Genomic DNA, 22,806 nt, shown 5'->3' on the forward strand with positions numbered 1-22,806 from the left:
GCCTACGATAGATGTATCAAAAGGAATTTGCAAGTCCACCAGTAAATGATCACAGGAAAAAAAACAGCAAATTATATACTGTTGGAAATTCCCGGCCAGTATATCTCATATTATAGTTTTAACCTACAACGATGTCTTCTTGAAATTTTCCAAAATATTCCTGTGTTTCAACACTGTTAGAAACTAAAAAATGCGTGCAGAGCAGTTTTTTCTTTCCAATACCAAAACTCTCCGGACTTTCTTCCCTCAGCTGTTGCGTTCCAAGCTCACACGGTTGGAGATTTCATGATGGTAGTCGTCACCAAAACCCCCAGGACTTGCTCCACGGACGCCAATCTCCCTTCCATTAAATACGAAGAAACACCCAGATTTTTTTTTTAAAAAGACAATTTCAGATGGGTTGAAGCAAAAGACTTAACACATAGTAAAGAAACATAGATATCAAGAGGAAACAGCATTTCTAAAAAGAGATTGCCTAGCGCGCCTTGCCTCCACAGGATTGCGTCGATGGGATCTCCAGATTGGTTTCAAGTGCTTGCTCTGAAATCGACGACCCCGACAGACTAAGGAAGACGATATCAAGAAATCCTTATTCATATAGGATAAAATTTCCAAACAGCTAAAGCTTGTTAAACTTTATATTTATACCTAAACATGAAAGCTATTTTCCTGAAACGGAGCATCTGTATATCCCACGATCTCTTGATACTTATACAAAACGCGTGTTCCACCTTAAGTTTTTGTTACTCCTGAGAGTAAGGCTAGGGTTAGAGCAGACACCTAGATGAAGATATTTATTAATGCCAACTGGAAAACGTACCCTGGTCCCAATCCAACTAGCAAAAAAAGTTTTTATATCTCGATATTTTGGTGCAGTAGGAGTAATCCATCTTTTCTGTGCTAAAGAACAAACCAGAACCAGGAACCAGGAAAAAGATTAAAAGCCAACAACTAGCTGAATCAAATTCAAAAAGCGATTTCAGATGCCTTCAATTTTATAAAAGAAGCACTTACACAGTACTTTTGCACAGCCGAAACCAATAGTAAATAAAAACTAAGGCCATATGTACGAGGGGCAACAGAAGGTGAAGGACAATTAATATCAGTAAAGCAGAAGGAAATATTTACAAAACACATGCTTAAAGAACTTAAGTCGTTCCTCGGAACAGCAATATAATCTGATCGGCATCTTCAATCTCTGGTTTACCACAAAGGCAGCTTATCATCCAGGACGTTAAAAATTTTGCAGAACACTGCATCTCAGCCTTGATGAAGTCTTGTCTGTGGCTATATACATATACATATACCTCAATCATGTAACGGAGCAAATTTTTCCTTTTATATACTTCAGTTTGCTAGCTAGACAGTGTACACCTTCATAGTCTGCTCAATCTTAGCACGGCAAACAGGGCAGCCCCAATTCTTTGCTTTGATTTCATTCAGGCAAGACATGCAACCAGCCAAGTGACCACAAGGAATGCATGCACCTTCTATTGGAGCATCCCAGCAGATCACACATGCAGAGGAACCATCTCCGTCCTTGGATAGACCTTGACGTGAACCATCCTGTTTAGGAGGCATTTCCAGATCAACTGGGCTGCAGTCGACAGTTGGATATTGAACTGGACCTTCAGGAAGAGGTGGAGCTGAAGGAGCAAAGGATTCAGCAGCGAAAGAGGTCCCAACAATTGTGGTTTCATGCAGTTCCTGACCTTGGCAAATCTGAGTGGGCACACTGCTTGGACCTGCTTCAGATGCACCCAATCCATTGGCCTTATAGCCACTAGGCTTAGCTGGCCAGTAATCTTCATGAGTTTTTGATGTAGATGCAGGTCTGTCATCTCCAGCTTTTGGAGGCGGAGGGACATTGCTAAGTCCCCAGCCATTGTAGCTAGGACTCCCAGCAGAGTTTCCCCAACCATTAGTGCTAATAGCTTGAATGCTCTGGTCTGTGGTGGGAAAAGGGGGCACGTTTTCCTCCATAGCTGATTGAATTGAAGCATTGATGGCCATGGCTATCTCAAGATCCTCAGTGGAAGATGCAACAGAGGTTGCTGGAGTGCTTATCTGTGGAGTTCCTCTGCAAGCTTCACAAAGCCTCTTGATTTGTTCCTTGTCACCCTCATTTGCAGACAAGAATTTGAACTTAGTTCCTGTTAAAATTACACAGTAAGTATGCAGGTGACCATGAAATGACTCGTTTCCTAATGCAGACTTGGTCGAGTTCTCCAATAAAAAGGAGAAGACAACTAAGTAATTCCAGAACAGCATCAGTCTGACCATTAAAGAGCAAAACTATTGGATTATACACATAAAGGTTAACCTGACAACTGTAAAAAAGTCAATAAATTATTCATGTGGTTCTCACTCCCTGGCAGACTTGCAATCTTTCCCATCAGGTCCATGCAGATAACAAAGATTATGAGCAACTGTTAAGGTGTTCAATGTGTCCAGCAAGGTGGACTATATGGCCACCAATTGTGTCTTCCTCTCCAAGATTCCAAAAAGAAACTTCCGGAATGATAGAGTGTCAATGGCCATTGCATTTGAAAATGCGGTTAAGTACTGTACTTCACTTTCACTTTGATTTGTTAAATTATCATTTCCTTCTGCCGAGAATTGTGATACTTCTTTGTCCGAAAGAACTTTCATGAATGTTCTTCACTTAGTGCTTAAATTGTTAAGACCTTCATTGTACTTATGGACCATGTATCTGTTATGCCGAATAAGTTTTGTGAGATCAAGCAGAAGGAACCAATCATAAAAGTTTCACAACAAAATTTCAACTCATGGAAATCTTATGATTAATGTGCACAAAATTTTATACTCTAAATCAGAGAACTTACTGCTATTCTTGTCAAAAATAATCAGGACAGGATCTGGGTGGTTAAGTTTTGGTTCCTCAATCTCAGACTTCCATAGTGAAATAACTGTCCGTGGCTGTGCTGTCTGTGAAACAGATGACATCACAGCATCAAAGATAAAATATCTCCAAAAAATGCAGATAAGTAATTTGAACAAAGAAAAAATTATATATGGTACACAAATTTGCCTCATATATCATTGAAAAGATTCATACCTGTAAGCTAAGATAAACAGCAAGCTCGAACTTTTTGGGATTGGTGCGGTTACGAGAATGAGATGGTATAACCACCACCCAACTGAGAACAAAGAAATTATATTGCAGATTATTTATTATTTTGTTAGATAACTGATGCATAACCTGACTATAATTGAACTAACAAAAAATCCAAAACAAATTACTGGCCTTGGCAAGAGTTTTGCTAGATTGCAAGCCAAAGGAAATAAATGGCCATCAAGCAAATACTAACACTTTTTTTGATACCCATTGAGGTGCTAATGCCTCCAATATACCTGGTCCAGAAAGCTCCCGAACCCAACCACAGAATAGGCAGATGTGACCCTGGATAGAAGTTATTATTAACACAAAGAAGATCAAAATTATGTATTCAATTCAATGAGCAATTTGATGCATGTAAAAGAGTTCAAAAGAAGACATGCATGCACAAATGTAAATGAGCACATACAGCCACAGATAGATGCAGCTGTGTGGAAGGATGGACAATGTAAATAGTTAGGCAGATCAATGCACAAACTTCACGGATAATTACCTCAATAATGCGGACAACATTAATATGTCCTTTTGCCCTTGCCATGTCAAGAGGAGTTTGACAGTCATCATTCATCAACCCTGGATTAGCTGAAACAGGAAAAAGGAGCAACTTTGGAAGTTTGATAGATGACCATGACCATGTTGTCATATACAGAGGGCTCCCTTCAAAAATATTTTCCAATAAAATTTGTCAATGTAAGATACACAAGCAATCCACGAACACACCTCCACGTGAGAGAAGTAAAAGCACTGTTCTGTCAAGGCCTCTTTTAGCAGCATGATGCAAAGGAGTTCCTCCATGAGAACCTGAGATATTCTTGGACATGAGAAGCAACCAGCAATCGCTAGGTTTAAGAATTATAGGAGCAAATTATATGAACTATTCTAAGTTCTGTAAAGAATTTGAAACCATTAAACCTTCATCAGTAGATGTTGTTTACAAGGTTTAATGAGAAAAATATGTCCCAAACAGCCTTTCTCCACCAACACGGAGCATTCCCTGCTCGGTTCTAGTAAGTTACTTGAACAGGTCCCAAATAAGAAAGCTAGAACCCCAGAAAGAGTTTACAGTAATTGGACTTAGGGAGAAAAGAAAAAAAAAACAACACATACCAGGCCGGTAAGCATTCAAATTGGCACCGAGTTCAATTAGACACTCTGCTACACCTAAAAGCTCGCCCCTTGTACATGCCAGAATAAGTGGGGTTCTTCCATCCTTGTCTACCCGCTGCATGAAAGACACATTATCTATACAGTAAATACTTACTAATAATAGCAAATACTTCATCCAAGAAAGACACTTCAATTAATTGAAAACAAGATACAACAATAACCAGAATAAATGGTACTCCACATAAATGCTCCTTTCTAACAAAATTCCCCCAAAAGTTCCAAACTATGAGATCCTTGTTGCGTTCACTTGCACAGTAATTATGAAAAATGAGATTGATGAAAGCAGCCATGTACAATATGATGGACTACGTACTAACAAGAAGCAACTAATGCCAAATAGGCCTTTCGAAGGTGCCAAAGTAAGAGTTAAACCATAGGATCCACATTCAGAAGCAGAAAAACTGCCGACCTTCAATGGAAAAGCCCAAAATCAAGACTGCATAGTTGGCTACACAAGTACCACCCATCATTGTCTTTCTCATGGGGTGCGGCAGTTCATTGTCTAATCGATTACTAAACCATGGGGCGAACAGGAAAAAAGCGGAAAGAAAATGGAAAGAAAAACAGTCGACCACCTCAGCATCACATTCTTCTACTAGAAGTTCAGAATTTCCTAGAACTCAGCTTCAGATTAAACTATGGAAGTCAACAGAAGAAGAAGAAGAAGAAAGTACAAACGCAATTCATTAACAAAAACAAGGAGGAATATAATTCGAAATGGTAAGCTGCATAACTAACATAGACTACTTAGTTCATAAAACTTACTACCATGCTCAGACAATATAAGAACGAAAAGGAAAAGCAAAAGGCAACCATCAGTTATTTGACCAAGGCATTGGCCTGTTAGCTACAGTATAATGATTCTAGAAATATTAAGATAATTTATTATGCAGCTCCGCGGACAAGCTCTCCCATCAATCAACCATCCGTCTCAACACAATGCGCAGTAGGTATTGCAGTAGAGATGCATAATAAATCTTATCATAGCGTTTCAGTTAGACAAGACTACTGCCTCCAAATGTATAAAATGAAACGTAGAATTTAAGGGCAAACTGCATAGAGCAACAATCAGTTCGGAGGTTTTCCTCCACATTTACCAAAAAGGATGATGATGAAAGAAGCCAATCATTCGAAATCTTAACTTCGAAAACCAGTCACCAAATCCTAACGGTTACACACTGTCGCTTTGACAGCAGCATGGCAGGGTTTCTTCTAACGAACGGACGCCTCCAGGTAAGAAATGTGGGTAAAGCTAGGACAGAAACTTCCCCTCGCCACCCAGGAAAACAAAAAGGAATGACCAAGGAATCAACAAAAGAGAAATTCTGAAAAGGGAAAGGAAAAACAAACCTCATATGACGACCATCCGGGACATGATCAAACGGAGAAAAGAAGAGACAAAGAAAAAGAGAAACCGCACCTCGAGGTTGGCGCCCTCTCGACAAAGAGATCGAATGGCGCCGACGTTTCCAATCGTCACCTGCTGAAGCAGCAGTTCATCCTTGGATTGCTGAGCGCCCATCCGATCCTCCGCCCCAGACTAAAGACTGAAGAAGAAGAACATCAAGTAACCAGTGTTAATTCACCCAAAAAAAATAATCTAGGGCTCTGAAAGACAGAAAGACGCAAAAGGCAGGAGACAATACGAAATTTATGAGAGGAAAAGGGGAATAGAATCACGAGAGAGGCTGTAAACGCTACGTGGGGCGTCCAATTCTAGGAAATGTTAGTTTCCATGTTTGCCTGGAAGGAAGGAAAATTGAAAGGGATTTTCAGGGGGAGGAAAGACTTTCCAGGAAGCTTCGGGTTGAATGAGAAGGATTTTTTGCTTTGTCCGCAAGAAAAAACCCTGGCTCGGTTTGATTGAAGGCTGGATCCTTTTTTTGTTTTTTCTTTTGTTTACGTCGACATCTTGTAGGGGCGGGATTGCCGGCGTTTTCAAACTTCTTTCGTCCTCAGTTTCTTCCGCGTTCTGTTCGCGTTGATCGGCAAGGCAGGTGAAAAACCTCAGCATTGACGAATTGACGCGTGAGAGCAAGCACTCGAGCATCAAGCATCCATCACGGTTTCATGCGCCTAGGTTTTACGTACGAGGGAAATGGCCGTATTAGAAAGATTTAACCCCAATCCTCCTTCCGATTTATGCGGATGATAAAGTTTGAGTCTGTTCTAACTTTACTTCTAACCGATTTGTTACCGTTTTTTATCAGATCAATTATTTTCTAATTATTGCTTTTCGTCAGTGGCGGTATGGCTAAACTTTGACATTTACAATCGGGCCTCTGTATTTGGTACGGCTAACATTTACATTCACAAACGTCGTTTATAAAAATTAGGTTTCATTACGTTGAACTTAGGTTGAGTTTGGATACGCTCTCAAAACTGATGAAAACCTCCTTGAACAGAAAGATCTGGAGTCCAACGTTCTAGCGAAGCTAGCAATATCGCTCATATTTTAGTCGTCAAGAGTCGTGAGCCCTTGGGTTGCTTTATGAGGTCAGCCGTAAAAGGCTCCAAGATCAAACTCTTCAAAATGAAAGCACGTGAAGTGACTTAAGATCACATGTTTGATTTAGCGAAAGTAAGTTTAGAACATTTTTTAATCGATGATTACAATAAATATGATAATCATCAGAGCAATAAACAAGAAAATATAGAGCGCATCAACCGGTGCAGCAATGATCATTAATATAACAAATTATCATACCGAGGCATGGTTGCTGAAAAAATAACTATAATTTTTTTAAAACTGAAAATCAGGGCGAAATCTAAAAAGTTGCATCCGCAAACTAAGTCATTAAATCTCGATATTTAATGAAACACGGATTTTTGGATCACAAAGCTACGCTGAGAGGTGTAACCCTTTAGTACTTTCCTTTCAAACTTCAATCGGTATTCATGTAGCAAAAGAAAAAAAAAGGTTTTAGCTATTTCAACGTCCACCACTCTTCTGTACTCTCTACAGTATTTTATTTGTTTTTCTTGAGAGCAGAAGGCCGTATGCTAAACCACGTTCTCAAAAGAAATTAAACAAATTCACATGCAGGTGGCAATTGTGTCCGTGTACATTAATGATGCAGCTATTAGGTTAGGTTCCCAACCAAAAAGATGAATGCGGTCCATCTCTCAACCGAATAAGAGTGGATTTCTTTGAAATATCATGAGCAACGTGACTTGACAGGTTATGAGCAGTCTTACCATTTACTTAGCAGCAGCAAGAAAACTGAACGTGCTGGTGCCCCCAGAAGGGCAACCAAAAAGATAGGTATGAGTGAGGTAGGTGGGCTTAAATAACAATCATCTATTGATTGAAAATCAAGGCATTTGCAATGGGTATCAGTTAAGGCTGCTTGGTGTCATGGGAAGCGTGAGCTTCATTCTTGAGGAAACCATTCGCTAGACAAATCGAACGTGACAAGAGAATCTCATTCTTGGTCTCCTTTTCAGTTTGGCAAATGTCTTAGGTGGAAGCGGGATTGAGGATTTTTCTTTCAGAATCTGCGAAAGAAGGCTTCCTTTTCATAGATGTGTATTTTCAGAAGCAAGTTGGGGTTAGGCAATCTGCCTACCAAATTACGCCACTCTCAACCAATTTGTTGCGACATTGCTGGATATTAAGTTTCCTGACTTCTTCAACTCGAATATCTGAGGTCGAGTGACTGATAAGAGCTTTTGTCGGGCGTCATCGTATTAAGTTAGGAAATTGACAATAACAAGGTGATCATAACCGGTCACTGTCCAGCAACCGCTGAAAGCTACCGCCGGCTTCAGTAGTGGCACGCGACGTTCAATACGGTCACCCCGTCTACTAGGGACCGGGGCTAATTAAAGGCGATATATCTGTGAACTTCCCACGTTAGGTTCAATTATGACAATGAGGAAGTGATAGCATCAAGTTTCCGGGTTGCTCCACTCCTGCGCATGAGAATACGGGTTCTTCAAAAAGCGAAGAAGAGACCTCTTGATAAAGCTGGTAAGCAGAAGACCAAGCGGCTCTGCTTGTTTCGGCTTTTGACGACCTCATTGTAAAGGAGAGTGTCAGAACTATTGCCTTGATCAAAGGGGGAAAGACGATCCTGATTGATGAAAACTCGAGTGTCAAAATGGAGCTCTAGTTTGAGACAGTACCCTGTACTCTGTAGTCATCGATGCTGTATGGTCGGAGGTCGGAGGGCAGGGCCAGAGTTGTGGGTACATGGGCTGCCTCTCTAATCGCTTCCCGAATTCTAGACAGCAACAAATGGTGGATTCTGGTTCAATGCATTGACAAAAAAGTCGTTTGTCGCAAGGGGTGCTTACCCCCCCCCCCCCAGAGCTCCTAAGTCGGCCATGATGCAGTTCACAACTGCGCTGCTCTCGATTCCCCTTCCATACTTGATCATGGGCGATTTAAACGCCGTTTTTGGCCTTGGAGATACTGGAAAGGAACCGAATCTCCGCGAATCTCCACTCCAGCCGGAGTTCTAAGGAGATCGCTCAAGCGCGTGGTTTGGTTGCCCTCTCTGACCCGCCCTCAGCTTTACATGGACGAATAACAAGGTTATCTGATGCCGCCTAGACGTGTCGCCCGGATGGGTGTTTCACAAATTTCGCCAGGCGCAACAAATGGATTGGCATTTGGAAACCATATAAACATGGCCAGTCTTAGCGCCATTCATTTTGATGCCTTTGGGCATCTACAAGCAGATCGCAGATTCCTTTTCGGGTACGTTCATGCCAAGGTATACTCCTACTCTACGGCCATTCATCCAGCCTTAGCATTGACGAATTCCTCACTACACTTCCTCTTGGTATCACATTCTTTGACAGAGGATTGCTGAATCAATAAAAAACTAACTGAAGAAACTAGACGACTGCCGGTATCATGGAGCGGAAGTTCTGGGAATAGTCGACCATTGAGAAAGAGAGAAACCAAACCACAGGGTGCAAATAAATCTGATGGTCTGGAGGCCCTTGACTAATTCATGCCACAACCAACGATAGGATATCAGAAACCCACATACGCACAGTTTCTGAGGCACAGAATGGTACTAACAAACTAATATGCCCCAATATCATACAAAGGGAACTCTCACTACTAATGCCCGTTCAATGAACTCATCTATAATACGAAGCCATGATATACAACGAGATCGCCGTGGCTGAGGTGACCAACAACTCCTGAGAATTCACGAAAGCTCGTCAATTAGGAGAGATGAAGGAAACTATGCTTTTAGGAAACCATTCAGTGGCAGGTTACCTGGTTATTGTAGAGGAATGATGGTATGAATTGGCCAATGAATTCGATCAGATTCAAGACACCAGTGTACGCCTGGAAATTGAAATTATTAAAATCCAAGAACGTAAGAAAGATGATATCAAGAACAAATCTTAAGAAGGTGGAGAACATAAGAAGAGAATATAATAGAAGCCACCTTGAGAAAACAAGCAAACTATAATAAACAGAATATCTCGGCATAAGATCAAGAGCAGTTAGCAAAGTGGCACAAAATGAAGAAAGTCCACAAAATCACAATTCAAATAATTTCTTCATGGATGCACCATATACATGTCATAAATGAGGAACACGTCTACATCCAAAAGGACTTTCAATATTATTATTTTGTTTGACTGCTGCTTTTATTACTATGCAATGATGAAAGTTGAAACTCACTTTGTTGAAGAGTTTCAGTATGCAATTTTGAGGAGAAAATCACATACCAAAGATGTAATGGCTACACAACCAAATACCAAGGCCAGAGAACGCAGGAGTCGCTTCCCCATACGTAATGCCCGGCCTTCATCTTCACCATCCTCCTGCAACAAGAATTTTGCGTGCATATGTTTCGTCACTTTATATGGTAGTACAAGATCTTTAAACTCCAAATATTGAACTATTTTAGCATGAGAAAAAAATCAATTTTATCAACAAAAGAATTTATAGAAAGAGGCTGATCCTCACAGTGTATGTTGGAGATACAGGTGGCTCAAATGCTTTCAACTTTTCAAATATTCGGTATACAAAAACAAAAGCTAAAAACTGCAAAGGCTTCCATTCAGCATTCCGTTTGATAGCCACCCATATAGTCTGCCAAGACAGGTCACAGTTTAGAGGGCACCCAGCAAAAATTTAATCAAGAACTTTTCATGATTCATTCAAATTTTGTTCTTAACATAAATTATAAAGAAAGACCTAAAATAATTGTGAACATAATACTTCTTCAAAATATCAAATAACTAGAAAATCTAGAAAAACCAAGCATGTGAAGATAAAAGCAGAAAAACTTACCACCTGATTAATTGAATATAATTGGAAAGTTCCATGCCATAGCATGCCAAATGGGATGATGCTTCTATCAAGAAAATAATGTCTGACATAATGTTTTAATTAGTATGTCGGAGATGTAAAAGAAACCTTTGACTCCCTCGGTCAACTCAACTGTTTATACCTCTCTCTCTCTCTCTCTCTCTCTCTCTCTCTCACACACACACACACACAGCTATGCACACAACACACAAAATAGCAGCTCTGGAAGATAAGTCACTGCATAGAGTCCACTACTGAAGAGATTGCATAAATGACACTCAGATTATAAGTTTTAATGACTCAAGTCTAAACCTTTCTTCACAAAGTGTTGCTCGTGAAAGCCAGAAAAAAGCTGATTATTTCATAAGCAAACTACATCCTCTCAAAAGGAATCATACTTCCTGACTTCAGTAAGTTCTCCTATGTAATAATAGTGGCAGCATCAGACAATTGGTGAGAATTAACATCATAAAAAGATCAACTATCACAGACCATACTTTAGGATCTACTAAAACAACTTACAAAGGCAGCAGAAATAGCCAGATTGATGCGCATGTCCTGCACACTAGATTTCGTGAACCTGAAGCACATGCAACAAGACAGGTGTTACCAGGACTACTAATAGAAAAACACGGGAAAGAGCACAAGAGCTGCAAAAAGTCAAGCCAACTAGAATAATTTACTGGTGTTTGGCTACTTGCAGAAGGTGCTGAATGGAACAGTTAAATAAGATACACCTCCACTTAGATATTCCACAAATGCCCAGTTGCTCACACCACTCAGATGCACCATGTCTAGAATTCTGTCTCATGCCCAATTTAGATATTCCACAAATGTCCAGACCACTTAGATGCACCGTGTCCAGATATTCTGTCTCATGCTCACATCAGTAACATCACTACCTGTGTGTGATCAAAACTTCATTGCATTTACTTTTTCTAGAACAACTTTGGTACATTTCAGCCATCAACTTGCCACAATGTCCTCAAAAGGTAAAACTATTTTCCTCTAGATCATTCGTATAACCTGAAGCATATGCCAGTACATATGGTTCCTAGTCTAAGTGCATAAACATTAAATTGATGGGGTATTAGTAATTGTGTGGCTAGAAAGAAAAATATCTGCAGGGATACAACGACAAATTGGTCCTGAGTATGCCGGTCCCTTGGGCATTCTTCAAGCTCTAGCGGATGGGGTCAAACTACTTTTCAAAGAAGATCTTCTTTATATCCCTCTTTAGCTATAAGTTGCCTGCAGCATGCACTCTACATGCATACACACATCATGAACACACAAACAGTTATGTATAAATACATGTATACATACAATATTATCACTAATATTGCCAACACTTTAAAATAATTGCCATTTTGGAGCCAGTCATGTCCTAATCCCGAAATGCTTTAGAGTAATGCAACTGCATCTATGTGACATAGGAAATTTATTACCATGCTCCCTTCTAATCACTTAAAATCTCTTGTATGATTTTAAATGCTTCTTTATTCTCATTTTCCTCCTTTCATATTTCCTAAAATTTTATATAATTTGTAGAAGTGAAGTGGCAGTGTTTGAAGCCCTCAATAAGTTTTTTGCCCAATGGGACTACAAAACCAAGAAAACATTCTCATACAGCATTTAAAGGTTGCTTCTTGCCTTCAATTACGTAAGTTCCTAATTAAGGAAACATGTTACATGCCAGTCACAAACATGATGCAACGAGATACCTTGTACTACATTGAATTAAAAAATTGCTGCACAGACACATTGTAAGATGTGTATCATACCAAAAGGGAGGTAGGGAAGTACCTTGGAAACCATGGAACAATTGGCTGCTTATCAGCGTACTTGATATCCTTCGAGACCTAAAAAAAACACTTTACTATATTACTATGTCAAATAAATAACCATAGATATTCCAATAAACAGGGGTCAACAATTTCCAAAATCGTTGACTGCTGCATAAGCAGCCAAGAAATGATGCACACCACCAGCCCAGTTGTGCATTAGGTCAGACAGTTAAGAACACAAGGAATAGCAGATGCTGTGTGATATACAAGACCAACACACCATCATGTCTAAAACCAAAATTAGTGCAATGGATTTGTTGGTCGACAAGAAAATCTCAACCGAAAAACCATAGGCATGACATGCATGAAGTCATTCACATACTTATATCATTAATAATATTCAAAACGAAGAAACTGAAAAACTCAAAAACATATTTTGTTAAAAAAATATGCTTCTGAATTCCACATTATTAGTCCTTAGTCACTGCCTTGAAACACAAATCAGCAGCCATTTCAAACAGAGTGATATTTCAAACACAAACTGTGGGGAAAGGAAATCTTTTCTTCTAGACCAGAGACAGAAGTCATAGTGCTTGCGGCGAAGAGAAGTAGATGATTTCTTGAATTTGCCACAAGTCAGGCAATTGTCAATGGAGATGCAATTTCACGATGGTAGCAATGGCTACACAGGATGAGATGAACAACATCAGTTGGCAACTTGGCATTAATGACCCAGATAAAAGATTCACTTTATTCCGCTTAAGAGTTAAACATTGATGCCAGGAAAATTGCTATAGAGCTTCTTGCTCTGGTGAATTTGGTTCAAAACCAACATATGAAAATGATGATCTCTATACTCCTGAAAAACACACATTTAATTTTTCTAGGATCTTACAACTGAATAGTCAATTATATCAGAACCAGAAACACAGGTTGGTGTTTCCTCCACCTAGTCAATTGCTTCACAGAAAAAAATATATATATATACATGAAGAATACATTTATTATTCATGAGCAATAGAAAAGAGCCCTCAGTTCAAACAACAAACAAGGTCATCCAGCCAAATGATCTCTGTACCCCTGAAAAACACACATTTAATTTTTCTAGGAACGACTGAATAGACAATTATATCAGAACCAGAAACACAGGTTGGTGTTTCCTCCACCTAGTCAATTGCTTCACAGAAAAAATATATAAAAATACATGAAGAATACATTTATTATCCATGAGCAATAGAAAAGAGCCCTCACTTCATACGACAAACAAGGTCATCCAGCCAACTAGAAAAAATAAAAGGAGCAGAGGAGACTCCATCAAATAGAAGCAAACCTGAAATGAACCAAATGTAACGCCTTTTTTACGGTTTTTCAGCTGAGCCATCATGATTGTATCATATGCTCTCTCCAACTATTTAAAAAAGAAAAATCAATAAGATATAGCAGAACAAGACACAGAAAAACTGCTGCAGAACAAAATAAAGAACACTTGATGAAGGGACATATGTAAAATACGTCATTCACTGCACAAGAGATTTTGGTAGAGAGAGGTCATCACGAATGTATGTCCATTTTTGCAACCAAATGTGCTCCTTTCTTCCCCCCTTCTCAAAAAAGTTGAAGTTTCGGTCTGATAAGTGTGAGAATTAAGTCACTTAAATTTCACAGGCCACATCGTTACAAAGGCAGAAGGCCTCTAAGCACAAAAACTAGTAGGTGCCTTAGTAATTTGTCAAACAGTAATCTGTCTGCCTAAGGGATTGAACAGAAGAACTGAAAGAATTAAAGACCTTTAAGTTTTCTTGCAGAGTCCTTGAAGATGACTATAGAAATATGTTGATTAAATTTATTTAGGGATAATTGTCCTCTATGAACCAGCCTTCACCTACTTGACATAAATATGGAAGACGAAAATCCAGTTTCACATACCCGACTTGCCAATGCTTCATCACCTCTTCTCTGTGCATCCTTGAGTTTTCGTGTGTAAGATGCCTTAATCATGTCGAAGCCTTCAATAGGACTAACACCAAGAACCTAATCCCAGAACAAGAAGACAAAATCATTGCTATATAAGCAATAATAGATGACAACAAAAGTTCAAGCAGGGAAGTGTCTTTCTGACGGTGAAACAGTGTACCAAACTAACCTCATAAGGGTTTTCATCACTGTTTGCCCATGAGCTCCCAGCAGCAGATGAAGCATTACATACAATGCCAAACCGCACCGACCGCAGTCTTGAAAACCTTATAGAAAAGAAAAGGAAAGAATATTAGTCCTTAGAAGCAATTCCCAATTCCAAAAGATACAAAAACAGAAAAATGCGTAGCAACAGATATATAAGACTGTACATTTTCCTTTGGTCAGGGTAATGCTCGTAAAGCATCAATGAAACATCACTGAAACAACTTAATCTGATATAAGAAGTAGTAAACGGCATCACGCAATAGTCGAGGCGTCGTCAGTACGAGGTCAGCTGTATGTCGAAAAGCACATTACCTTCAGCTCAACAACTTGACATACTCTCGGCAACCTTTAATGGCAGGACCATGAAAAAGAATTTTAAACTTTTACAGACACCATTATATAATTCTTGGAATACACTCTCGCTTTACACTAGTCGCAAAACCGACTCCGATAGTGGTACAGTCCTTTTACTGATAGCAACATTATCACTCAAAACAATGTCGCCTAATTTCATTCCTTACCATAGCTACACCTTACTTGATTTACAATACATGAACCATTCAGTTGATGCATTTTTCTCTTTCAGCCGAAAAGACATGCTCTATTCCATTTCGCCAGCATCCACAATTTAAATATAAACCCAATAATTCCCAGTATCACCCGAGGATTGCACGACAGAAACAGTCTCTGCAACTCAAGAAACAAGAAATCATTACCTACAGTAGGAGAGACCCCCAGTGGGCGAGACTAAAGAGCGGGATGAGTAATCGCTCCTAGAGATTCGAACATTCGAGCAGGGAAGGATATTGGGAATCACGGCAGCCATATTCACCGACGGTTGCAGAAGGAAGGCTTACGACATGATGAAGGCGGGGCCGGAAGGGAATCAGGGTTGGAGGCGGGAGCGGAAGGAGGGAATGGCGGAGTCGCGGTGAGCACCCACTCCCTATCTCTTTCCCTCAGACGACGACGAGGAGGACAGGGGAAGGACCGCTTCGGTTTACATCATGAAGCTGTAATTTACTGATAACTCCTCGTTCTTGGGTTCAAAACGAAACCACCGTGGGTTTAAGACCGACGGACCCGATTCAGGCGTCGAGTCGGTTTTGCCGATCATGGATTGCCCCAGGAAGGATTGGGTTTACTCGATTAGCAATGCAAGTTTCAATTCTGATGGGTCTGGATTGGGCTAGCAGATACATGTGAATTTGAATCCAGAGTTAATCCAAAATCTACTCTAGTGTTTGTAAATGTTGGATCTTAAGCCAGTTGGAGCATATCCAATTTCATTTTGGGTAATCCGTGGTTGGGCAGAGCTTGGGCTTTGGCGTCTCATGTTGGGCTTGAAAGAGCCCATTTGAATATACAAGTTAATCCAATGCATACTTGTGGTTCGTTTCCAGTTGCGTTAACCAAAGTTTCGAAAGCCTGAATTATTTGGTTGAGCAGCTTCATAGGCTAAAGGCTAAATGAAACCACTTGTGAGACCTCTTCTGTACCTGCTGAGGACGAGACAGACGATTTTTTTAAATGAAAGGAGAAGAACCATTGTGCTGCCTTGCCCTCTTCCATCTCTCTCTCTCTCTCTCATTATTTACTTGAAAAACTTGGTTCACGGTGGTTCTTAGTTGCCGTCTTCCAGCGTGAATTACTATGAAGTACTGACGCAGCTTATTATTTCACTTTACCTAAATCTCCAAGCAGCTGGACGTTTTCAGAGTTAAAATTGTTCCTCCTGATTATAAAATGGCTGAATCGATTACAGAAAATGCTTGCAGAATGCAGAACAAATTCAATCCATGAAGTATATTACTATGAAATGCACTTGAGGAACCCTTTAAATGGATGACATGCCCAAAAAATGAGCACGCGACTTCATAAAGTTGAAGGATCTTTATATCTCTTGAATATATCTTCAACCCCAGACAACACTTCTGGAGGTAAGGGGCGTGGTAGGGCGTATACATCCAGATCTTCCTTGAGCTGCTCCAAAGATGTAGCACCAATTATAGAACTGGTCATAAATGGACGATCACGCACAAATCCAAGTGCCAGCTGGGTAGGGGTAAGCCCATGCTTTTTAGCCAGTTGGACATATAGTTCTGTTACTTCCTGAAGACAAAAGAAATGTGTCAACCGCCGCTTCAGAATCTCAGATGATACATAAAGTGTGCATTTTAGATTATAAATATGAAAAATGGAAAAGTTTGAGCAATTATTTAAATCCACCACGTAAAATGAAAAAGAATTATATTATATGCATGACATTCTGAATTCTTGAGACACAGTCATCTTAAATCAAATGGAAATTTTCTCCGAGCTAATGGAAACATCCAGCATAGCCTTTCTATTTTTCCTCGAGATATTGATCCTTTCCTTCTTCAATGAATGGAGACATCATCAAATTAATTTGTGTAATATTGTGCATCCCACTTGCACCAACTGATGACTATTTATTCTACTATAGCTTATGCTCAACTACTTCCCGGCTTCCAGGTATTGACTCCGATAGATTAGTAGACCTTGCTCAATTTTAGACAAGGCGTTTCCAGTTCAAGCCTCAAGAGCACCTCTGTTGCAGATGGGATAGATCGATGACCAAAAGAAAAAGGCGTATAAAATACAAGTGATATATGACCAGAAAAAATCTCAGGTAGATTTCGGTGGAGAAGTTGATATCAGTTTGTCTAACCTTTGCAAGGGAACTTATGTACCTCTCCATGTATCCCGGAAAAAGGTTTAATCTGCCTTTCTTTGCTGCTTCTGAATCAATATCCAAGTATTTTCCGGACAGTGTTCCACCACCCAATGGTGAATATGCGAGCAAACCAATATTACAGTTGTTTGGATGGCATACCTCAGCCAGATCAACTGCATCAGCCAAACAGGTTCCACATCATAAAAAAATTGGAGGGATCATAAAATATTTGGGGCAGCCACATTAATGCAACCACGAAGTCAAAGGATGCATATTTACAATTTTACACGGTAAACCTTAATCGCAATTAGAAAAGCAGGTTTTTTTTTTTTTTTTTCTCAGATTTCACCTTCCCGCTGCTAGTCCAACAAAGGGCCTCATGATCTTAAACTTGACATAAGCCAGTGTTTTCCTGACGACTGCAAATAACCGGTTACTTTTGCCAGTCTACAGAGCACAAGTTAAAATTTGAACTGACATGATAATAATTAGAGTATGCCTTTATTTACCGCTAGGTTAAATCTGCTCAAGGAAGTGTATACAGTCCCTGAATGCGAAGCTTTTTTTCCTATTGGCTCCTAGGATCCACGTATGGAGCCATCATTGGTAGTTTATTTTCAAATTTATTGGAGAACGTCAAGAACTTTAAAGATCCATCCCAAGACCACATAGATTAATTTTGAGACCAGCAATGGATAGTTGTGAAAAAATGGATGGTCATTTTTGGAGTTTGGCATAAAACGGTGGCCCCAATTGAAAATTATGCATCGAACAATCAGGATCATGGACGAACTTCTACAAGCAATAGTGATGGTTCAAAGAAACTTTTGGTGTTTGTTTATAATATTGATGGAGGAATATGAATGCTGTGGCAGTTCGGAAACATTGAAGAAAAACCAAAACTGCAACACAAACACGGTAAAGGTAAATATTTACCAGTAAAACAAAAGGTATCTTGCCTTCCTAATGATAGGAAAAGAAGATGGCGTTAGTTTGAGCAGAAAATAGATTTGTCAAGTAATTGAGTAGAAACTATATCATCTCTGGACTTGCATGGGCGATAATTGGAGAAACCTGTGATTTCAGAATGCAGGTATTATTTAAGCAGGTTTTTCACAAATCCGATTTTATGCACTTTTGATTGATGTCAGCAATGAAAATCAATATAGGGACATTTGATGAACAGTACGAAAAAGATAAACCAGCAAGCTTCTGCAATTAAATACCACACAGACAAACCATCAGGCATAAGTTGCTCACCTTCAAATTTGCATCTAAATAACAAACTGTAATTGTTCTGGATACTGACAATTTTAGGCAACCCTTCTGTCTTTGAAGCATGAACGAACTCCATGACTCCATAAGAAGTTTCGTTAGAAACTCCAATGTATCTCACCTGAAATGAAGCCACGACACATTAGTAGCCTCATGAACTATCAAAAAGATGTCAAGAAGGCATAGCCATAACTTCCAAGTGTAAGAAATCTCATTACTTCTCTGAAAAAAAAAGGTGAATTTGCAAAAGAATAGAAAAATCAAAATAACTTGAAAAGGAGAAAAGTTCAAAGTATCTATATCAAGTTTTGACTGGTAAATAAAGCTAAGATATCAAACCATTAAATTTTGTCAGTTTCATGAGACTGAATTGCATAAAAGTTCAAAATAATCTGCATTACCTCGGAAAGGGACTTCATATACATTCACATGCTCATTCAGAATTAGTTCATTACCTTGCCTTCCTTGATAAGCTCTTGAAAAGCCCTTAGCTGCTCAACGATTGGCACGCTTGGCCTCCATTTTTTGTAATCATAAAAGAATTCACCAAACAATGAGACATAACGATCTGGCCTGTAGAAATACAATAAATATAGGAGATACGAAGTTAAGCAATTAAGTGCAAATAGAAAAAAAAAAAGTCAGAATACTGGTAAAGCCAATCATTTTGATCCATGTACAGACTCAGATGCAAGAGCAAGAAAAACGAATTTCATGAATATTGTATTAATCATTGAGCATACACGGAAGAACAACTTAAAATTAGCAACACAGAGTGGGTCTTCCATTAATACTTACATAACTACTAAAGTTCAAATAGTTTGTCAGTGAATGCTAGAAAATGCTAAAGACCAGTACACTTTTACCAGCAGAAAAATCTGGTTTAGACCCTTTAAGTGAAATTCTCATTGATCTCTAGGCTGTACAATAAAAACCAGAATAATTTCAAGAAAACTATTTCAAGTGATTTGCCGAAAGAACAGAAAGGGGAAATGAAAGGCATTTAAGGAAAAACCATGTAAGGTAAATCTCAAAATAAACACTTTATATATAAATAAATATATGTACAGCTATCTTATACCTACCACTAACTGTGAGGATATTGCTTAAACTTTTCTTGTAAATGGAGGAATTTTCAGAGTCAACTTTCCAGAATGACAGAAGTGGATACGACTTTGAAACCAATGCAGAATTCAAAAGTCTAGGCCATGTGAAGGACTTTCATTATCTTTCGTGCAAGTATCATTTAAGTGTTGACTTAAAAGCAGGACTTCATAAAGTGGTTCGCAGGAGCAGGGCTGTTTGCTAGTTAGAGGTACCCAAGCTTTGGAAACGTGAAAGCATGAAAATGAAATGGCAGCAATCATCACATTGAACGGGAACATGATAGCATCCATACTAACCGGTGGAAAATGCAGTGGAAAATGTGAAATGCCATTCAAGTTGCCAATAAATTCAGCTTTAAATAAATGTAATTGCTTAGTGACAAGGACATGAATATCAGGATATCACAGAAGCAGCCATGAAGATCATGTGCAATTAGCTAACCAGTGTATCTGCAGTAGATCGATGTAGTCAGTGCCAAGGCGCTTGAGGCTTTTCTCTACACTTTCTTTGATGTTAGCTGCATCAACTCGCAAAACCTTTGCATTTTCACGGATGTAACTTGACCTCTCGGAATAACCACAAACTTTTGTAGCCAAGATCACCTAATACATGGAAAGTCAAACAGCATACCTTTAAACGCGGAAAAGGGAGAATGGTCAACCTTTTGTGGGAGACAGCTGAATTCACGAATGATACAAAGATGCTCCACTAAATTTGGATGGGGGTGTCTATGCAGCATGAAAGCGCGTCCCACACACCCAGTTTGATTTTGGAAAAAGAAAAAAGTTAATAGATTAAACTGTTTTACTTGGACAACAAACTCCAAGACGTATTTAAAACGGCTGTGCGCGCGCATGTGTGTAGCAGGGATACCTTATCACGAGGCATGGATTTCAACCAGCTACCGATAAAAAGATCTGTGCGCCCTTGAGTTTCCTTCCTCATTGGGATAGGGTACTGCCAATACATGAGATCTATCAGCATTGGTGGAGAAAAAAAGAAAAATTTGTTCACGTTATGTTGAGTACAGCAAACATGCATGGGACAGCAAAGGGTTGGGCTTACTGCTTCAGCTGTATCAAGGATGTTAACGCCACATTCAAACGCGTAGCTAAGCAACTCGTGTGCCTCCTTCTCGGTATTCTGCTCTCCGAAAGTCATCTGCCACGACAACCAGAACATTCAGTTGGTTCTGCAACCGAGACCATTTGAAACAATTTTTTGAGTTTCTGATTCGTTTTCACGAAAGAAGTCTAAATTATAACTACTGAATTTTGAAAGACAGAAATTTGTCAAATGTTAAAACTTTTTTTTTTCATAATTTTAACACCACATGAAGGTCTCTTTGACATTGCTAGATATACAGGGTTAAATATCTGCAAAATTTCTACGGTCGATTTGCTTCTTCATTTCTTCGTAAAAAATTTATATTGGCACCTGCAATTGAGCAAATTCAGTTATTTCTCAACCACCTGATCATTCCACAGGCAAGAGACGTAAATTTGCCACAAGATATCATTCCGTTACCATAAAACTAGTTACTCCCATTTTCTAGTGCTTGAATTTACAATCGCACTATCGGATTAGGATTTGGATCCTAAGTGGGACTATGATCTCCATAATCCAAATAAGGATTATACTTTGGTCCTTCACCCCCCCTCCGCTTCTACATGAATGACGAAACAAAGCTCCATCTGTTTTTTGTCCTGCAATAGAAACCTAGAACAAGAAGGAATCCTGACCACCAATGCTGAGAATGCTTATCCCACGCGACGACAGCATCCCTTCCGTCGAGGGACGACATAAGGGAAAGAGAGGGGAACGGAACGCAGAGAAAAATCGAGAGGAACAGGAGGATGTAAGGAAGCCTGGCAGAGTTACCGTCCCGAGAGTGACCTCGCTGATCTGAAGGTCAGAGTCGCCGAGCTTCCTGTACTCCAGAGAGGGCGGACCAAGTTTGGCCCTCACCGGCACCGTCGCGTAGTGAACGGAGAGTGACTGTCCCTCGGTTCCGATAACGGAAAATGGCTTCCGGCGCGTCCAAGGGGCGATTCCATCGGTTTTGGGGAAGAGCGACGGGGACGACGTTGTCGCTGCGAGAGCCATACAGAGAGGGTGAGCGCCCTTCTATCCGTACGCTGGCCGCACTTCTCTTGGCGGGGGACTTCCTTTTTATACATAGAAAAGACGGGCAATTAGTTAGGCCTGCTGACAAATATGCGGCGGGGCCTGGGCCTAAACGGATCCATAATTCCTTATCCGAACCTTGGCAGCAGAAGGACGATAGATTCCAAGAAATACGCCCGAATTTGGCGTAACCAACGCGTGATCATCATCAATAGCGTCGAAAGGAAAGGGAAGATCTAGGTGGTGTTCATGTTTTTAAATTAGTGTACGACGGCAGACCTTTACCTTTTAGATGGAAGAAAAACAATTTGAGTTCTTGAATTTTTTTCACAGTTAAGAGAAAAGCAGTCAAAAGAAAATGTGAAGTATTTGTTGCCTGCCAACTGTGTCTGGTTGGACCAAGTTAGTAAAAAATTGTGTTTGGTTGGACCAAGTTAGTAAAAGTGGACCAAGTTAGTAAAAAACTGTGTTTGGTTGGACCAAGTTAGTAAAAGGTGATGTTGTTTGGCCAGTTTATGTATAGTTGTAAGGCATGTGGGATCAATCGAACGCTAAATGAAGCAAAAAGCAATGCACGTGAAATGTGCATCGTGGTGGTGCAGCGACGAAGCGAATCAATGCATCAAGATCAATAGTCCCTTTAAAAGTGCAAATTCGTCGTTGGGGAATCTGTTGGGTTCCCCACGCGTAGTGTTTGGATACACAAGGGGGTAAGCGTGGGTTAGGGACAATTCCCTCAGTGGGCGTATACGCTGCGTTCCACAACCGCGTAGAGTCACACGGGGGTGAGCAAGTGAATGCTCATCGTCGAGTAGGGCGATGGTCGGCCGCTTTACTTAATGACATATAGTCGTCAACTGGCTTCGGCTGGGGACTTCCTCCCAACAAAAGTCTACCTCCACCCATATTTCGTTTGGATGTAGATAGACACTTAGAGGAATGACGAAGTTCTGACATGGCCTCATGGCCACGGCTTGCCGATGACCGACAATGAGATAAACCTGGGTGATGATGTGTCGAGTGCTTAGCACTCATCGTC

General features: G+C 39.9%; 3 protein-coding genes across 6 annotated transcripts; all 3 read right to left on the reverse strand.

Moving 5' to 3' along the window:
• Window positions 1-965: 965 nt before the first annotated feature.
• On the reverse strand, window positions 966-6,407 carry LOC116252934 (putative E3 ubiquitin-protein ligase XBAT34). Of its 4 annotated transcripts, none has more exons than XM_031627576.2 (9): window positions 6,100-6,407; window positions 5,727-5,853; window positions 4,247-4,361; window positions 3,860-3,940; window positions 3,633-3,721; window positions 3,333-3,424; window positions 3,080-3,161; window positions 2,847-2,949; window positions 966-2,153 (listed from the first exon to the last, which is right to left on the reverse strand). In XM_031627576.2, the coding sequence occupies exons 2-9, from the start codon at window positions 5,826-5,828 to the stop codon at window positions 1,360-1,362; spliced, it is 1,458 nt and encodes a 485-aa protein (XP_031483436.1). In that variant the 5' UTR covers window positions 5,829-5,853; window positions 6,100-6,407; the 3' UTR covers window positions 966-1,359. The 4 variants fall into 4 exon arrangements, with proteins under 4 accessions (XP_031483436.1, XP_031483437.1, XP_031483435.1 ...); XM_031627577.2 differs by having other exon boundaries at window positions 6,008-6,407; XM_031627575.2 differs by having other exon boundaries at window positions 5,987-6,407.
• Window positions 6,408-9,230: 2,823 nt separating this feature from the next.
• On the reverse strand, window positions 9,231-15,576 carry LOC116253708 (protein CHLOROPLAST J-LIKE DOMAIN 1, chloroplastic). Its single transcript, XM_031628674.2, has 10 exons — window positions 15,277-15,576; window positions 14,523-14,619; window positions 14,306-14,410; window positions 13,710-13,787; window positions 12,399-12,454; window positions 11,115-11,172; window positions 10,248-10,373; window positions 10,007-10,102; window positions 9,546-9,617; window positions 9,231-9,466 (listed from the first exon to the last, which is right to left on the reverse strand). The coding sequence occupies exons 1-10, from the start codon at window positions 15,384-15,386 to the stop codon at window positions 9,404-9,406; spliced, it is 861 nt and encodes a 286-aa protein (XP_031484534.1). The 5' UTR covers window positions 15,387-15,576; the 3' UTR covers window positions 9,231-9,403.
• Window positions 15,577-16,299: 723 nt separating this feature from the next.
• Window positions 16,300-21,804, reverse strand: LOC116253653 (uncharacterized). The gene is made up of 8 exons (XM_031628585.2): window positions 21,522-21,804; window positions 20,706-20,801; window positions 20,514-20,597; window positions 20,082-20,242; window positions 18,989-19,106; window positions 18,519-18,654; window positions 17,253-17,431; window positions 16,300-16,672 (listed from the first exon to the last, which is right to left on the reverse strand). Exons 1-8 carry the CDS (start codon window positions 21,744-21,746, stop codon window positions 16,436-16,438), a joined length of 1,236 nt encoding a protein of 411 aa, XP_031484445.1. The 5' UTR covers window positions 21,747-21,804; the 3' UTR covers window positions 16,300-16,435.
• Between the last annotated feature and the right edge of the window lie 1,002 nt (window positions 21,805-22,806).

Source organism: Nymphaea colorata, chromosome 4 (genome assembly GCF_008831285.2).
Source record: "Nymphaea colorata isolate Beijing-Zhang1983 chromosome 4, ASM883128v2, whole genome shotgun sequence".
Classification (NCBI taxonomy): Eukaryota; Viridiplantae; Streptophyta; class Magnoliopsida; order Nymphaeales; family Nymphaeaceae; genus Nymphaea; species Nymphaea colorata.

Excerpts from the sequence above, each read along its gene's own strand:
- LOC116252934 (XM_031627576.2), bottom strand. The coding sequence starts at position 5,828 with ATGGGCGCTCAGCAATCCAAGGATGAACTGCTGCTTCAGCAGGTGACG. Across the intron at positions 3,722-3,859 it reads TTTACTTCTCTCACGTGGAG|CTAATCCAGGGTTGATGAAT; the intron begins GTGTGTTCGTGG and ends TTCCTGTTTCAG. Across the intron at positions 3,425-3,632 it reads ATGTTGTCCGCATTATTGAG|GGTCACATCTGCCTATTCTG; the intron begins GTAATTATCCGT and ends ACTTCTATCCAG.
- LOC116253708 (XM_031628674.2), bottom strand. The coding sequence starts at position 15,386 with ATGGCTGCCGTGATTCCCAATATCCTTCCCTGCTCGAATGTTCGAATC. Across the intron at positions 10,374-11,114 it reads TGGCTATTTCTGCTGCCTTT|ACTATATGGGTGGCTATCAA; the intron begins GTAAGTTGTTTT and ends CTGTCTTGGCAG. Across the intron at positions 9,618-10,006 it reads GTGTAGCCATTACATCTTTG|GCGTACACTGGTGTCTTGAA; the intron begins GTATGTGATTTT and ends TTCAATTTCCAG.
- LOC116253653 (XM_031628585.2), bottom strand. The coding sequence starts at position 21,746 with ATGGCTCTCGCAGCGACAACGTCGTCCCCGTCGCTCTTCCCCAAAACC. Across the intron at positions 20,598-20,705 it reads TCCTTGATACAGCTGAAGCA|TACCCTATCCCAATGAGGAA; the intron begins GTAAGCCCAACC and ends ATGTATTGGCAG. Across the intron at positions 20,243-20,513 it reads AATCCATGCCTCGTGATAAG|GTGATCTTGGCTACAAAAGT; the intron begins GTATCCCTGCTA and ends TCCATGTATTAG.